General features: G+C 37.5%; 1 protein-coding gene across 4 annotated transcripts in view; it reads left to right on the top strand.

Annotated features, from left to right (window-relative positions):
- Nucleotides 1–17540, top strand: part of MICU1 (mitochondrial calcium uptake 1) — a 280172-nt gene that overhangs the window by 88005 nt on the left and 174627 nt on the right. For all 4 annotated transcript variants that reach the window (XM_001503797.6, XM_023644771.2, XM_070226952.1 and 1 more), the window contains exon 4: nucleotides 2454–2616. In XM_001503797.6, the coding sequence (XP_001503847.1) occupies nucleotides 2454–2616 (163 nt within the window). The remainder of the gene's footprint in view (nucleotides 1–2453; nucleotides 2617–17540) is intronic.

The raw sequence follows: 17540 nt of genomic DNA, 5'->3' as shown, positions 1-17540 counted from the left end.
TAGTTGCTTTTCTTTTTGTGATATTAGCAGATATTGATGTTCAATGACTAGATCTGTTAATTTCATTGGGTTTGCAAAATGGTGATATTCTAATTTTATCATGTCTTTTACATTTATTAATTGGAACACTTTGTAAAGAGACACTTTCCCTCATCTACTATTTGGTTACAAATACTTTGGCTACTCTCTGGAGCAGTGCATATAGGAAATATAATGCTAAATTTTGATCCAATTAAATCTGGCAGTTTTATTGAAGACAACTGTCTTAACATCATGATATTCAAAAATGTTTTAATTAAATAAGTGAATGTAACTGCCGTAATTCCCTTAGTAAATCTTTTCTCCAGGCTAAACATTCCAAAATCCTTCAATGATTTGCCATATATCTTAGCTTCCAGCCTTCATTATCTTGGATGCTATATTCTGAGCCCTTTATATAATAGTTTGTTAATGTTGCTTTTAACAGGACCACTTAAAAGGAGGCATCTTCATATCAATTGATATGCAGTGATCTCCAAGATACATTGCTAAGTGAAAAAAAGCAAAATATATACTGTATTTTATGTCCAGAATAAACTCTACCAATGCAAGAATACAAAAAGTATGTTCCTTTCCTTGACTTATTGTTTCAAACTAAAACTATTAATAATATTCAGCAGCATAATTTAGTGACTTTCGTAACAAAGAAGGCATCTGATTTTCAGTCTGAAAATCATTGGCCTTTAAGTTGTTATCTTTCTACTTTATCTTGTATTTCATTGATGTAACTTTTTAGTTCACAAAGCCATCTTTGGCAGGAGCTATAGCTTATACCCTAAATTTTGCTAACTGATTATTTTTTGTTGTTGTTGTTGAGAAGAACAAGAATACAGATAACCTAAAGAAAGTCATTTCTTCTGTGGCTAGTATTACCCAACAGATAGTTATAGTTTAATATAAAATGCCTTTTATTTAAGACTTGTAACTGAGTCTCAAGGCTGCTAAGGGGTTGAAAAGCTTCTTAGTGTGTTTGCCACATGCCACATCTTTTGATAAAATCTCCTCTGAAATCAGTATTCCAATCTTAATGCAAATTAGCATTGGAAAGATTCCTGTCATGTATAGTTACAAGTTAGTGGTCCTTTCTTAGTTGCTGAAAGCACATCTGATAGTGGAATTAAGACCATTGTTAAACAGCTGTTGTCAGTGACCTCAAAATGACCATCTAACCAGGACTGACAGTTATAGTGATAGCTGTGTTAACATAGCAAATTAAAAACATTACTAATGTTTTTCTTTTTTTTTTCCCTCCCCAAAGCCCCAGCACATAGTTGTACGTTCTGGTTCTAAGTCCTTCTAGTTCTATGTGAGCTGCCGCCATAGCATGGCTACTGACAGGCAAATGGTGTGGTTCTGCACCTGGGAACTGAACCATGCTACCGAAGCCAGTCGCACTGAACTTTAACTGCTAGGCCATCAGGGCTGTCTCTAATGCTTTTCTTAAGATTAGTGAATTGCTTTATAGACATTGAACTGATGGGTTTTTATATCATATTGCTCTCACACATTTTCTAACTAGTTATTTATAAGATACTATTTATTATTGGCTATCTCAGCTTAGAAATTCAGATATAAAAGAAATCTTTGTACTATTTTGTACAAGAAGTACTATATAGTTGGTGTTTTGGTGAAAAAGATTTCTCTCATACCTGAATTTGTAAAAGAATATTATGCAGTAGATACGGTATTTTGTATGTTGCATGCACAGAAGGAGGGCTTTCATATTAACATTACATTCTTTTAGTTAAATGTATGCATATTTGATTTTCTTCCTATTCAAATATTTGCTTGTGTTCTTCCCAACTCTGCTCTTTTCTAATTATGCTATATAAAGAGTTTCAGGCACTTTGCTCAATTTTATAGTCAAAAGTGAAAGTCTTGTTTCTTCAGACCTGTTAATAATTGTTTCCATGATATGTATTTTTTTATGCTATCATTTAGTGTATTTTGTGTTTGAAAGACTATTAGCTATTCAAACTTGTGAAGTCCTAAGTCTGTTTTGTTTTAGGATTCAGAAAATTACATAGAAGTAAAAACTGTAAAATCAATCCCTTACTAAAAACTTGGTATTTAAGAACATCTAGGCTGCCATATATATGGGATTATACTCTGTTACTGAGACTTTTTGATTTCTTGTGTGACATCTTTCAGTTTTGCTGGCTTTCAGTGATTTAAGAAATTAGAAAATTCTTCAGAAAAAATTGTAAACAAAAGTTCCATGAGTATTGCCTCAACTGGAATATGAATGGTATGTTGGAAAAAAGAGGTTCAAAAACTTTGGAATTCAAGTTTATTTCTAATATAAAAAATCCAGTATGCAAAAAAAATGATAAAATTTTCCAAAAAATAAGATAGAAAATATATAAAATGAGAATTGCTTAATATAGTAACACTTTCTGAATTTCTAATTTTAGGTGATGGAATATGAGAATAGGATTCGCGCATATTCCACACCAGACAAAATCTTCCGATATTTTGCCACCTTGAAAGTAATTAATGAGCCTGGTGAATCTGAAGTGTTTATGACTCCACAAGATTTTGTTCGATCTATAACACCCAATGAAAAACAGCCAGAACGTAAGTTGCTAAAGTGAAAAATAAGATTGTAATATTTATTTTGTTATACTACTTTGTTTCTTTGTATGTATTGTCTAAACTTTATATGTCCATGCAATAATTGTAATTCACGGTGTAGCTACTGAATGTCAGGCATTATCATGCTCAGCTTTAGGAGTAATATGGAGGAGGATACAGTCTTAATGTGGCAATCCTCAACCACGATAAAGGGTTGAGGAGATTGTACCCCTCTGGCTGAGATTCATTGACTGAATGAGAATTTTCCTGAAGACAATGCATTACACATGTGACTTCTATCAGGTTACTCTTTAGTGAGAGAGAAAGAGACAGTAATGGATAATTTCAGGAATGTGATGATTTGTTAAAGGACAGAAGACATTGTGGCAGTATATAGAAGGGACACTTAGCTCAGTCTGTAAGTTTGGAGAATGGTTCCTAGAGAATACATCTAAGTTTGAATAAAAGTTAGACAAACAGACAATAGCAGAAAGGATGACTCATGTAGAGGAAACATCCTGAACAAACGAGATGTGAGGAAAGAAAATAAATGGCTTAGTACCTTTAAGTTAAATGTAATAATTTACAAATGTATATGGGAGATATCATGGGAAAAAAGATGGAGTAGGGAACTCCAAGAATCAGTTCTTCCACTAAACAAGCATTAAGCTACCAAAAATGGACAGAATAAACTTTTTCAGAACTTTGGAACCTAATCAAAAGCTTACAAACAGGGGAGTATTTAATGAAGAAAGAGGCTGCTAAATTTTGGTAAGAAAGTGTTGTGGCCTTTTGCTTACCTACCTACCATGGGGACGGCAGCCTACATTCCTAGTGTGGCTTACTGGAGATGGGGAGTTCAGTGGGGGGCAATATAGACTTTTTTCTCCAAAATTGTGGTTGTGCTCCCAAAGGGAACAGCACAAAGACTTGCCTTTGTTTTGCCCACCTCAAGCTAGAGTGGCTTCCCAGGTGTCGTCTACTAAAAACATTTAAAGACATGTAATACCCATAGCCAATGGGCCAAGGGAGGGCAGATGGGACAAGTAGCAGACAGGCTGAAAAGCCTAGGAAGGAGGAGGCTGAGGAGGAAGACTTTTCAGGGAATAAGAGCTTTGAAAGGCTACTGCATATACTGTGGAATCTGGAGTGCAACATGCATGCTCAGGGCCGGACATATGCTTGGAAAAGACTTGAGTGGGCTCATACCTCTTGCTGATCTTTGTGCTCCGTGCAAGAAGGTGAAAGTTAAGGTGAAGTTGTAGGAGGTCAAGCTAAACATCGAAGGAGGGCCCCAGCTCAGAACCAATCTGCAAATACTAGGAGAGTGGGGTGTTTTTGTTTTGTCTTATCCATTCTTTTTACCTCCAACATTTAAAGAAATCTCTGTCAGGTCACTTGCTGACTGCTTAGATAATAGAACAGAAACTTCAGTGATGACGTATGACAAGGAATACAATCTTTGCAGAAAGAGCTTGGAAAAATCACCAAACCAAGTGATGACTGTGGTCCTCAACAAGTAACAACACCAATTCTGGGAAAGAGGGAGAGTCTGATTTCCAGAATTACCACATTGTAATATCCAAGCTGTCCAATTTTCAATAAAAAATTGCATGGCATACCAATAATCAGGAATGTATAACCCATTAACAGAAAAAAAGAAATTCACAGAAACCATCCCTGAGGAAGCCCAGGCATTGCACTTCCCAGTTAGAGACTTTAAATCGGCTATCTTAAATATGCTCAAAGAGCCAAAGGAAACCATAGACCAAGAACTGTAGGAAACAAGGAGAACAATGTATTAATAAGTAGAGAATATCCGTGAAGAAATAGAAATGATAAAAAGGAACTAAGTAGAAATTCTTGAGCTGAAAAATACAATAGCTGAAATAAAAAATTCTCTGCAAAAGTTCAACTGAGGATTTGAGCAGGCAGATAAAACAATCATAGAACTTAAAGATAGGTCAATTGGTATTGTCCTGACTGAGGAGCAGAAGGTAAAAAGAATGAATAAAAATTAGCAGAGCCTAAGATACTTGTGGGACACCGTCAGATGTCCCAACGTATGCCTAATGGAGTCCCAGAAGGAGGAACTCAGACATCCCAGGTAATCAAAAGCTGGGGAAGTTTCTTGCTGGTAGACCTTCGCTACGAGAAATGCTAAATTGGAGTCTTTTAGGCTGAAATGAAAGGGTACTAGATAGTAACTCAAAGCCATACAAGGAAATAAAAAAAATAATAAAGACCAGCAAAGGTAACTGCATAGGGAAATATAAAAGCCAGTATTGTTATATTTTTGGTTTGTAACTCCTTTTTGTTTCCTATGTGATTTAAAAGACAAATTCATAAACAATTATAAATATGTTAATGTTTATTCATACTAGATTATTATCAATTTAAGGCATTAATTGTAATTCCCAGGTTAACCAGTAAGAAAATAACTGAAAAATATACAGAAAAGGAAATGAGGAAGGATTATAAATGGTACACTAGAAAAAATCAGTCAAACACAAAAGAGGGCAAGATTGGAGGAATCAAGGAACAAAAAGGTATAAGACATATAGAAAACAAGATGACAGAAGCAAGTCCTTTCTAGTCAGTAATCACTTTAAATGTAAATGAATTAAGCTCACTAGTTAAAAGATAAAGATTAACAGGAGAAAAAATATGCCCTAACTATGTGCTGTTTCCGAAAGACTGACTTTAGATCCAGAGACATAAATAGGTTGAAAGTGAAAGGGTACAAATAATAATCAAAAGAGAGCTGAAGTGACTCTACTAATATCAGACAAAATAGACTAAGTAAAACATTGTTACAAGAGACAAAGAAGGGCATTGTTTATTGATAAAAGGGTCAGTTTATCAAAAAGATATAATAATTATAAATATGTACAACCAAATGACAGACCACAAGATATATGAAGGAGACGTTGACAGAATTGGAGGAAGAAATAGTTCTACAATAATAGTTGGAGACTTCAGTACCCTTGTTTCAATAATAGAACATGTAGACAGAATGTCAGTAACAAAATAGAGGACTTAACATTATAAATCAACCAGACCATAACAGACATTCACGAAACACTCCACTCAAGAGCAGCAGAATATACATTCTTTGCAAGTGCACATCAGACATTCCTCAGAATAGAGCAGATACATCATATATTAGGCTGCAAAACAAATGTTAATAAATTTTAAGAGATTAAAATCATACACTGTCTCTTTTCTGATAACAGTAAAATTAAACTGTCGGTAACAGAAGGAAAACTAGAAAATTCATAAATATGTGGAAATTAAACAACACACTCTTAAACAACTAATGGATCAAGGAAGAAATCACAAGAGAAATTAGAAGATGCTTTGAAATGAATGAAAAGCAAAACAGAACTTACAAAAACTTATGTAATCTGGCAAAAGCAGTGCTCAGAGGGAAACTTACACCTGTAAAACACCTCCATTGAAAAAGAAGAAAGATTTCAAATTAATTTCCTAACATTACACCTTATGGAACTAAAAAAAAGAAGAGCAAACTAGACCCAAAGATAACTGAAATAAGGAAATAAAAATTAGAACAGAGAGAAAACGAAATGAAGAATAGAAAAACAGTAGGGAGAATCAATGAAACAAAGTTGGTTCTTTGAAAAAATTGATAAAATTGACAAACCTTTAGCTAGACTGACTAAGAAAAAAAGAGAGAAGCAAAGAACTAAAGAAGCCAAGTAACTGGAGAAGCAAATACACATAACTGAAATCAGAAATGAAAATGAAGACAGTCCTACCTATTTTACAGAAATAAAAAGAATTATAAGAGAATACTATGAACAATTGTATGCTAACAAATTGGATTACCTACATGAAATGGACAAATTACTAGAAACACAGAAACTACGAAAAGTGAAAAAGAACTCTTATAACTCAACAAAAAGATAAACAACCCAATTAGCAAATGGATAAAGGACTTGAATAAAATTTTCTCTAAATAAGATATGCAGGTGGTCAATAAGTAAATGAAAAGATGCTTAATGTCATTGATCATGAGGAAAATGCAAATCAAAACCACAATATACCTCCTCACACCCTCTAGACTGCCTATAATTTAAAAATGAACAAGTGTTGGTGAAGATGTGGAGAAATTGAAGCTCTTATATGTTGTTGGTAAGAATGCAAAATGGTGCAACCGCTGTGAAAAACAGTTCGGCTATTTCCCAGAAACTTAAACACAGAATTACCATATGACCCAACAATTCCGTTACTAGTATAAACCCAAAAGAATTGAAAACAGATACTCAAACAAGTATCTGTACATGAATGTTCATAGCAGTACTATTCACAATACCCAAAAGGTAGAAACAACCTAAATGTCCTTTAACAGATGAATGGATAAACAAATTATGGTATATATATCTATATCCAATAGAATATTAAACTCAGATATGAATGAACCTGAAAACATTATGCTAAATGAAATAAGCCAGACACAAAGGGCCCACATAGCATGTGATTTCACCTATATGAAGTATCAAATATAGATAAATCCATAGAGACAGACAGCAGGTTGTTGGTTAATAGCGGCTGGGTTGGGGAGACGAGGACTGATTGTTTAATGGGTATGAGGTTTTCTTTTAGAGTGATGAAAATGTTTTGACACTAGGTAGAGATGATTATGACACAGCACTATGAATGTAATAAGTACCCCTGAACTGGACACTTTAGAATGGTTACTTTGTGTTATTTGAATTTTATCTCAATTTTAAAAAGGGGAAAAAAGAGTGTACAATCTTCATTATTTGCAGATTTTGTATTTGTAAATTTGCGTACTCACTAAAATTTAGTTGTAACCACATAATCAATATTCGTGGTGCTTTTGTGGTCATCTGTGGATATGTATGGAGCAGCGAAAAATTTGAGTCACCTGTTGCACATGTTCCCAGCTGAGGTCAAACAAAGTAATGCTCTGCCTTTTTATTTTAGCTTTCAGATTTTAAACGTGTGCTTTCCATGGTCTATTTAGTGCCATGTTTTTCACATTTATGTGCTTTGTCTTAGTGATTTCACTGTCTCCACTCCCGCCCCAGGTAGTATTGAAGTGCTGTCTAGTGTTCCTAAGCACAAGAAGGCTGTGATGTGCCTTAAGAAGAAAAGGCATGTGCTTTATTCAGACATGAGTTCTAGTGCTGTTGGCCATGGGTTCAATGTTAATGAATCAAATATGTGTGTGTGTATATATATGGGAGAGAATGAATCATATATTTATATATAGAGAGAGAGAAAGAGAGTGAATAAGGTATTTTTAAACAGAAACACGCATAAAACAAGGTTATGTATTGATTGGTTAACAAAAATCCTGTGACCAAAGGTTCACAGGAACCTAACTCTGTATTTCCTCCAGGAGCAATACATCAGTATTCCCCAATTCATTTTTCATGGCAACTTTATAGAACATACCTGCCATAATTAGCAAGAATCAATTGTATATGGCACAGGAGTAGGATATGAAAAAGAAACTATTTCTTTAGAGGATATCTTGTAAAAGAGGCATCCTAAAGGGAGTGGCCTTGAGTTGAGTTTTGAAAAATGAATAATAATTCATCACATATATGAGAAGGAAAAGGCATCACTCAGAGTGAGTAAATTGTATGATCAAAATACTAACATGTGAAATACCAGAGTGAGCTTAGGGAACCAAAAACAATTATGGCATTTTCTAACCAGGGAGTTTATCATGTTTTGCTTATGTTTATTAACATTCATACATCTCTAGGCCAAATAAAAACTCTAGATAGAACTATCACCTCCCAGAGGTGCATGAAATTTGCTAGATATTTAAAGTTTTTTGTTCTGGAAATTTTCAAATGTAGAAGTAGAGAGAATGATGTAATCAACCCATGTGTGCCCATAACTTAGCTTCAACAATTACCAGCACATGGCTAATCTTATTTCATCTATAACCTTCTTACTTCTTCTTCTCACCCCAGATTGTTTTAAAGCCAATCCAAGACATCATATCATTTTAGCCTATAAGTGCTTCTGTATGTGTCTCTAAAAGATAAGCACTAATAAAACCCCAATAATACCAATAATTATTAAATGTTACATTTAAAAAAAAGTAGCAATCACTTCATTTTTTTATTTAAACTTTTTTCTGTGCTTTTTTCTTTTTTTTAATTGAGTTCATAATAGTTTAAATCATTGTGAAATTTCAGTTGTACATTTTTTCTTGTCTGTCACCACATAAGTGCTCCCCTTCACCCTCTGTGCCCACCTCCAATCCCCCTTCCCCTGGTAACCACTAAACTGTTTTCTTTGTCCATGTGTTTATTTATATTCCACATATGAGTGAAATCATCTGGTGTTTGTCTTTCTCAGTCTGGCTTATTTTGCTTAGCATAATACCTTCCAGGTCCATCCATGTTGTTGCAAATGGGATGATTTTGCCCTTTTTTTATGGGTCAGTAGTATTCCATTGTATATATGTACCACATCAGCTTTATCCAATCATCAGTCAATGGATACTTGGATTGTTTCCATGTCTTGGCTATTGTGAATAGTGCTGCAATGAACCTAGGGGTATATATGTTACTTTGGATTGTTGATTTCAAGTTCTTTGGATAAATACACAGTAGTGGGATAGCTGGGTCATATGGTAGTTCTATTTTTAGTTTTTTGAGGAATCTCCATACTGTTTTCCATAGTGGCTGCACCAGTTTGCACTCCCACCAGCAGTGTTTGAGGGTTCCCTTTTCTCCACACCCTCTCCAACATTTCTTATTTTTAGTCTTAGTGATTATAGCCATTTTAACAGGCCTAAGGTGGTATCTTAGTGTAGTTTTGATTTGCATTTCCCTGATGATTAGTGATATTGAACATCTTTTCATGTGTTTATTGGCCATCTGTATATCTTCTTTGGAAAAATATCTTTTCATATCCTCTGCTCACTTTTTGATTGGGTTTTTTTTTTTTTTTATTGTTCAGTTGTGTGAGTTCCTTATATATTATGGTGATTAACCCCTTGTCAGATATATGATTTTCAAATATTTTCTCCCAGTTGATGGGTTGTCTGTTTGTTTTGATCCTCGTTTCTTTTGCCTTGCAGAAGCTCATTAGTCTGATGAACTCCCACTTGTTTATTTTTTCTTTTGTTTCCCTTGTCTGAGAAGACGTGATATTCAAAAAAATCCTTTTTAAGTTCAATGTCAAAGAGTGTACTACCATTATTATCTTCCAGGAGTTTTATGGTTTCAGGACTTATCTTCAAGTTTTCGATCCATTTTGAGTTTATTTTTGTGTATGGCATGAGATAGTGGTCTACTTTCATTCATTTGCTTGTGGCCATCCACTTTTCCCAACACCATTTATTGAAGAGACTATCTTTACTTCATTGTATGTTCTTGGCACCTTTGTAGAAGATTAGCTATCTGTAGATGTGCGGTTTTATTTCTAGGCTTTCAGTTCTGTTACATTGATCTATGTACCTGTTTTTGTACCAGTACCATGTGTTTTGATCACTATGGCCTTGTAGTACATTTTGAAGTCAGGGATTATGATGCCTCCAGCTTTGTTCTTTTTTCTCAGTATTGCCTTAGCAATTCGGGGTCTTTGGTTGCCCATGGGGAGTGTTTTTAAAGTAGCATGTAGAAAAACTTAAGCTTTTGTCAGAGTAGAGCATACTTGAATTCTGGTCAGAGCAAAGAGGATCCCTGTTTCCTTTCCTCCATATCCCTCTGGCTGGACCTATTCATCTTGATCTAATTTAGTCTACATAGAAGAAGAAAACGGTGTGAAAAGGGAAAACACAGATCATACTGTGATTTGCTTGTCCTGGACTCCATAATCTCTCTAGGATAACCATTCATGCCCTTAATGATAATCTTACCTAGAACACTTTTAGTTTGAGACACATAATTTTATACTTCATTATAGAGGAGTGACATCAGCATCATGGTGGTGTGGGCGCTCCCTGTAAAGTCTCCCCTCTAAGATACAATAAAAATGACATTCATATTCCAACAGAGGACAGCCACACAACACAAAAGACATCTGAGAGTCTCACACAGCCATACATTGGAAGGTGGAGGTGCTGGAGCCCTCCCCTCGTACCCCCAGAGGAAGTGGCATGAGGTAAGAGAAAGCCTCTCTTCCTCCCTGAAGGACAGCAACCCAGGGATTGCCCATAACCTCCAAGAGAAAAGTGGGGAGGGAGGGGCTGCCCTCCATGGGAACACCATAGACCTCCAAGGTCCCTCACAGCCTGAGGAAAGCCCCCAACAGAGGTGACTAGCTATTGCAAGGGTGTTTTCATCAAGCCAACACCCCAGGAGAGCAGATAGCAAGGGCAGAGCATGAAGTCCCCAAGATCATGTGGAAGAAGGAAAGCACCCCTCCCCCCATGCTGGTACCCCAGCCCAGCACCTGGGAGCTGTCCTGTGGATCACAGAATGCTCAGAATATGCAGTTATTGACCCCATCCAGTGGTGACAAGTGGAAGCAGTGATCAAATACTACCACAATTCAGAAGCACAAATCCACGCCATCTAGCAGCATGAAAAAATATATTAAATCTCCAATCCTGAAGGAAAATGATAGGTATCCAGAAATCAATGCTGAAGACACAGAAATCTATAACCTAAGTGGCAGAGAATTCAAAATAGCTATCATCAAAAAAACTCAGTGGGTTAAAAGAGAGTGCAGATAGACAATTCACCGAATTTGGGAGCTGCTTCACAAGAGATTGAAACTTTTATAAAGAAGAACCACTACTTCTCCACAGCAAAGGAAACCATCAACAAAGCAAAAAGACAGCTTAACAATTGGGAGAAGATATTTGCAAACCATATATCAGATAAGGGGTTAATATCCAAAATATAGAAAGAACTCATACATCTCAACAACCAAAAAACCCAACAACCCAATTAAAAAATGGGCAAAAGATGTGAACAGAGATTTCTCCAAAGAAGATACACAGATGGGCAACAGGCATATGAAATGATGCTCAGCATCATTAGCTGTTAGGGAAATGCAAATCAAACCTACAATGAGATATCACTTCACTCCAGTCAGAATGGCTATAATTAACAGGACAGGAAACAAGTGTTGGAGAGGATGTGGAGAGAAGGGAACCCTTGTACACTGCTGGTGGAAGTGCAAACTGGTGCAGCCACTATGGAAGACAGTATCGCGTATTGTCAGAAAACTGAGAATAGATCTCCCATATGATCCAGCTATTCTACTGCTAGATATTTATCCAAAGAACTTGAAAACACCAACACGTAAAGATACATGCACCCCTATGTTCATTGCAGCATTATTCACAATAGCCAAGACTTGGAAGCAACGTAGGTGCCCATTAAGGGATGAATGAATAAAGAAGATGTGGTGTATATACACAATGGAATACTACTCAGCCATAAGAAATGATGAAATCTGGCCATTTTTGACAACATGGATAGAGCTTGAGGGTATGATGCAAAGTGAAATAAGTCAGAAGGGGAAGGTCATATACCATATGATCTCACTCATAAGTAGAAGATAAAAACAACGACAAACAAACACATAGCAACAGAGATTGGATTGGTGGTTACCATAGGGGAAGAGAGGAGGGGGGAAGGCAAAAGGGGTAATCAGGTTGACTTCTGAGGTGATGGACTATAATTAGTTTTTGGATGGTGAACATGATGTAATCTACACAGAATGTGAAATATATTATGATGTACATCTGAAAGCTATATAATGTTATAATCCAATGTTACTGCAGTAAAAAATTTTTCAAAAAAGAAGAACCAGTCAGAAATATTGGAGATGAAAAACAGAATGGATGAGATAAAGTAGAATATAGATTCCCTGAACAATAGAGCTGATATCATGGAGGAACAAATCAGCAACATTGAGGACAGAAATATAGAAATGCTTCAGATGAAGAAAAGAAAACTAAGACTAAAAAGAAATGAAGATGTTCTCTGAGAAATATCCGACTCAATGAGGAAATGCAACATAAGAATTATAGGCATTCAAGGGGTAGAAGAGAAGGAGAATGGAGCAGAAAGCCTGTTCAAAGAAATAATAGCAGAGAACTTCCCCAACCTATGGAATGAGATGGCAGTCCATGTGGAAGAGGCTACCAGATCTCCTAAACATGTCGATGTATAAAGACCTACAGCCAGGCATATAGTAGTGAAAGTGCCAAAAGTAAATGACAAAAAATACTAAGGGCAGCAAGGCAGAAGAAAATAAGCTACAAATGAACCCCTGTCAGGCTTTCAGCAGATTTCTCAGCAGAAACCTTATAGGCTAGGAAAGACTGGAATGACATATTCAAATCTTTGAAGGACAGAAACTTTTGGCCAAGAATACTCTATCCAGAGAAAATATCCTTCAGATATGATGGAGAAATAAAAACTTTCCCAGATAAACAAAAGCTAAGGGAGTTTGTAGCCATGAGACTCCCCCCGCTACAAGAAGTGCTCAAGAAGGCCCTCATACCTGAAAAGAAAAAGGGAGAAAGGGTTTACAAAGCCCTGAGTAAGAAGATAAATAGGTAGACAAAATCAGAAAATTGTAGCTATACCTCAGAACAGGTTAGCAAATACTCAAGTAAAACATTAAAGGTAAAGGGAGGGAAAACACCAAACACAAAGATAATCTTGTCATCTTAACCAGTAACTCACAACACAAGATGGAATAAGATGTGAGAAGAACAACTTAGGAGGGGAAGAGTAAAGGGACTGAATCAGCTTAGTCTAAGGAAATGAGGCCATCAGAAAATGGACTATCTTATCTACAAGATTTTGAATACAAACCTTATGGTAACCACTAAACAAAAAAGTAGAACAGAGACACAAATAATAATTAAGGAGAAAACTAAGAAAGCCAGCATAAAAAACTACCTAAACAAATTGATAGTCCGAAATACACAGGACAAGAAACAAAGGAAATGTAGGAGAACCAGAAACCAGTGATAAAATGGCAGTATTAAGCCCTCATATATTGATAATCACTCTAAACGTAAATGGGTTGAATTCTCCAATAAATACGCAGAGTGGCAAGATGGATTAAAGAAGAAGACCTAACAATATGCTGCCTACAGGACACATCTCAGCTCCAAAAATAAACACGGCTCAGAGTGAAGGGATGGAAGACGATACTCCAAGCTAATGGCAAAGAGAAAAAAGCAGGTATTTCAATACTTATGCTTGATTATACACAATGGGTTCTGGTTCAAGATGGTAAGATAAAGAGGTTCCTGAACTCACTTCCTCCCGTGGACACACCAAATCTGCAGCTACATATGGAACAGTTTCATCTGAAAGAAACCCAAAAACCTGATGAGCAACTCCTAAACATTGGGCAAATGAGAAAAAACCCACATGGAAATGGGCTGGAGAGACCAAGACACAATCTCACCATAAACCCCAACCCTGGGACAGCAACCAGTGGTGGAGAGGGAATTCAAAGCCCTGAGCTTCTACCTAAGGAGTGGGGGTGGGGGGTGGAGTTTGAACCCCACATCTGGCACCCCAGCTTCTGAGATCTGCACCCGAGAGCTCCTAGAGCATGTAGCTTTGAAAGCCAAGGGGACTTGCATCTACAAGACCCACAAGGCAATAGTGAACTGAGACACTGTTCTTAAAGGGCTCATGCAGACTCGCCTGGCTACCCTACAGGGCCCAGCACAGAGGCAGCTGACTGAAAGTGCCCAATCTTTCTGTGAAAGGGGCCTATTTGCTTATCTTAAAGTTTCAGCCTGCCTCTCAGGCTAGAGACATCTGGAGACCTACTGAAATACTCTTCAAAGACAGAGGCCAGTGGGCTCCATATTTGTGCTCTCCCTTTGCCTCTCTCTGGTCACCAGTATCTCCCAGAAAGGAGCTTATGCACATGTCTAGTGCCCTGGTTTTTGCAGCTGCTGCCCAGAGCATGCCCCTTGATTGCCTGCTTCTGGTGGCCAGAGGGGTTTACATTCGTGGGTTCCATAGGACTATGACAAAGAGAGAAACAGTTCTTAAATGGCTGCTACTCATGGGGCATAATACAGAAACAGAAGACTGAAACACACTCCTAGTCTTTCTATGAAAGAGGCCTATTTGCTTGTCTTGAAGCTTCAGCCTGAGGGACAGGCTTCTGTGTTTTTGGGTTTGTTTTTTTTTTTAAGATTTTATTCTTTTCCTTTTTCTCCCCAAAGCCCCCTACTACATAGATGTGGGTCCATCTAGTAGTGGCATGTGGGATGCTGCCTCAGCCTGGCCTGATGAGCAGTGCCATGTCCGTGCCCAGGATCCGAACTGGTGAAACTCTGGGCCACCACAGCAGAGTGCATGAACTTAACCACTTGGCCACGGGGCCAGCCCCCAGGCTTCTGTTTTAGCAAACATCTGGAAGCCTTCTGAAATATTCTCCAATGACCATGGAGGCCAGTGGAAGCCATCTTCACACTTTCCCTCTTCTTCGTTCTAGGTTGCTGGTATCTCCCAGAAGGGAACTTGTGCACCACATCTGTCAACCCAGTTTTTGCAGCTGCTGCGCAAGGCATACCCCTTGATTGCCTGGCTCTGATGGCCAGCCAGGCTTATGTTCACAGTTCCCATATGACTTGAATAAATGGAGAAATGGTTCTTAACCAGCTACCTTCCCTCACCCCACCCCCACCAGGGCACAGCACAGAGAGCGCAGACTCAAACACACCCCAGTCTTCCTGTGAAAGAGGCTTATTAGCTTATATTTATAGATGTGGCCTGAGGGGGCAGATTTCTAATTAAACACATATCTAGGTGCTGAGTGCAGTCCTCTCCAGAGACTGGGGAGACTGGGTGTGCCATCTTCCTACTCTCCCTCCACCCTGCCCCAGGTTGCTGGTGTCTCTGAGAAAGGAGCTTGTGTATGCATCTGGCTCCCCAGCTTTTGTGGCTGCCACCCAGAGGGCACAACCCTTGATAGCCTGTCTCTGTTGACCAGCAGAGTTTGTGTTCATGGGTTCAGCAAATGGTAGCAAACAAAGAAATACTTCTTAACTGGGTATCACCTCAGGGCTCAGTACAGAGGAAGCAAACAGAAAAACCCATCTCCCCATCTTTCCATGAGAGAGGTGTATTTACATACTTTAAAAGCTGTTGCCTGAGGGTCTCGCTTCCAATCAGCCTGAATCTAGGTGCCAACTGAAATCCTCCCCTTTAGGACACTGACTGGTCTTGGTACACCCTCAGTACTGGGAGTGTCTAGGAATAAAGTAATCCGCTTGGACAATCAAAAAGTTTTGAGAGACAACCAAGAGTTAGGTCAAGGTTCGACAATCAGATTCAACTTCTACATGAGGCCATTCCTTCAAGACTGGGAGAGGTGTCTATTTTATCCAATGTATAGAAACCAATACAGAGAGTCGAGGAAAATGAAGAAATAGAGGAATGTGTTCCAAGCAAAAGAATATGATAAAACCTCAGAAAAAGACCTTAATGAAATGGAGATAAGTGATTTACTGTCCAAAGAGTTCAAAATAATGGCCATAAAGATGCTCACTGAGCTCAGGAGAACAATATTTGAATAACATGAGAATTTCCACAAAGAGATAGAAAATAGAAGAAAGTACCAAATAGATGTCACAGAGCTGAAGAATACAGTAAGTGAACTGAAAAATATAATAGAGGGGTTCAACAGCAGGCTAGATGAAGCAGAAGAAGGAATCAGTGAACTCAAAGACAGGGCATTGTAAGTCATCAAATCATAAGAGCAAAAAGAAAAAATAATGAAAATGAATGAAGATAGCTTAAGGGACTTTTGGGGCAACATCAGTGGACCAACATTTACATTACAGGGGTCCTAGAAGGGGAAAAGAGATAGGGGCAGAAAACTTATGTGAAGGAATATTGTCTGAAAACTTCCTTGGGGAAGGAAACATTCAGATCCAGGAGTCCAGAGAGTTCCAAAGAAGATGAAAACAAAGAGACCCACACCAAGACACATTATAATTATGTAAGTGTTAAAAGTTAAAGACTCGGAGAGAATCTTAAAAGCAGCAAGAGAAAAACAACTTGTTACATATAGGGAACCCCCCCCCCCCCATAAGACTATTAGCAGAATTTTCAGCAGAAACTTGGCAAGCTGGAAAGGAGTGGCACAATATAGTCAAAGTGCTGAAAGGGAAAAACTGGCAACCAAAATACTCTAACCGGCAAAGTTGTCCTCCAGAATTGAACGAAAGAGAAAGAGTTTTCTAGACAAGCAAAAGCTGAACTTCATCACCACTAGACCAGCCTTAGAAGAAGTATTAAAGGGACTTCTTTAAACTGAAATGAAAGGACACTAATTAGTAACAGGAAAACATATAGAACTATATACAATGAATATATTTTTGAAACATTTTTATGCTAATGTTTTCTCCTCCACAAGGTAAGTTCCTTCAATACAAGAACCTTTTCTCCTTTTATTTTTAATTCCCTGCATTGCTGCTGAGTATAGAGCAGGTGTTGGTCAGCTATAACAAACTGCCTATTTTTGTACAGCCCTATTTTGTACACGGGCAGAGAATGGTTTTTACATTTTTAAATGGATTAAAAAAGTCAAAATAAAAATATTTTGTGACATTTGAAAATTATATGAAATTCAGATTGCAGTGTCCATGAAAAGAGTTTTATTGGAACACATTCACATTCATTCGTTATGTATTTGTTCATGGCAGCTTTCGTGCTACAATAGCAGAGCTGATTAGTTGTGACAGAGACCATATGTGGCCAGCAAGCCTAAAGTATTTGGTATCTGACCTTTTATAGAAAAAATTTGCTAAACCCCTTGTGAAGTAATAAGAAACATATGTATTGGTCTCTGCCCCTAGTTCATGACACAGAACTCTTAACCTTTGTAAGTAGGGTGCTAGGAGCTACCCAGGATATAGTCTTCTCATAGTGATAGCAGAAGTGCAAGAAAGCAAGCCAACCTCAGAAGTC

The sequence above is a fragment of the Equus caballus genome, chromosome 1 (genome assembly GCF_041296265.1).
Source record: "Equus caballus isolate H_3958 breed thoroughbred chromosome 1, TB-T2T, whole genome shotgun sequence".
Taxonomy (NCBI): Eukaryota; Metazoa; Chordata; class Mammalia; order Perissodactyla; family Equidae; genus Equus; species Equus caballus.
This window is presented reverse-complemented; position numbering and strand designations above follow the sequence as displayed.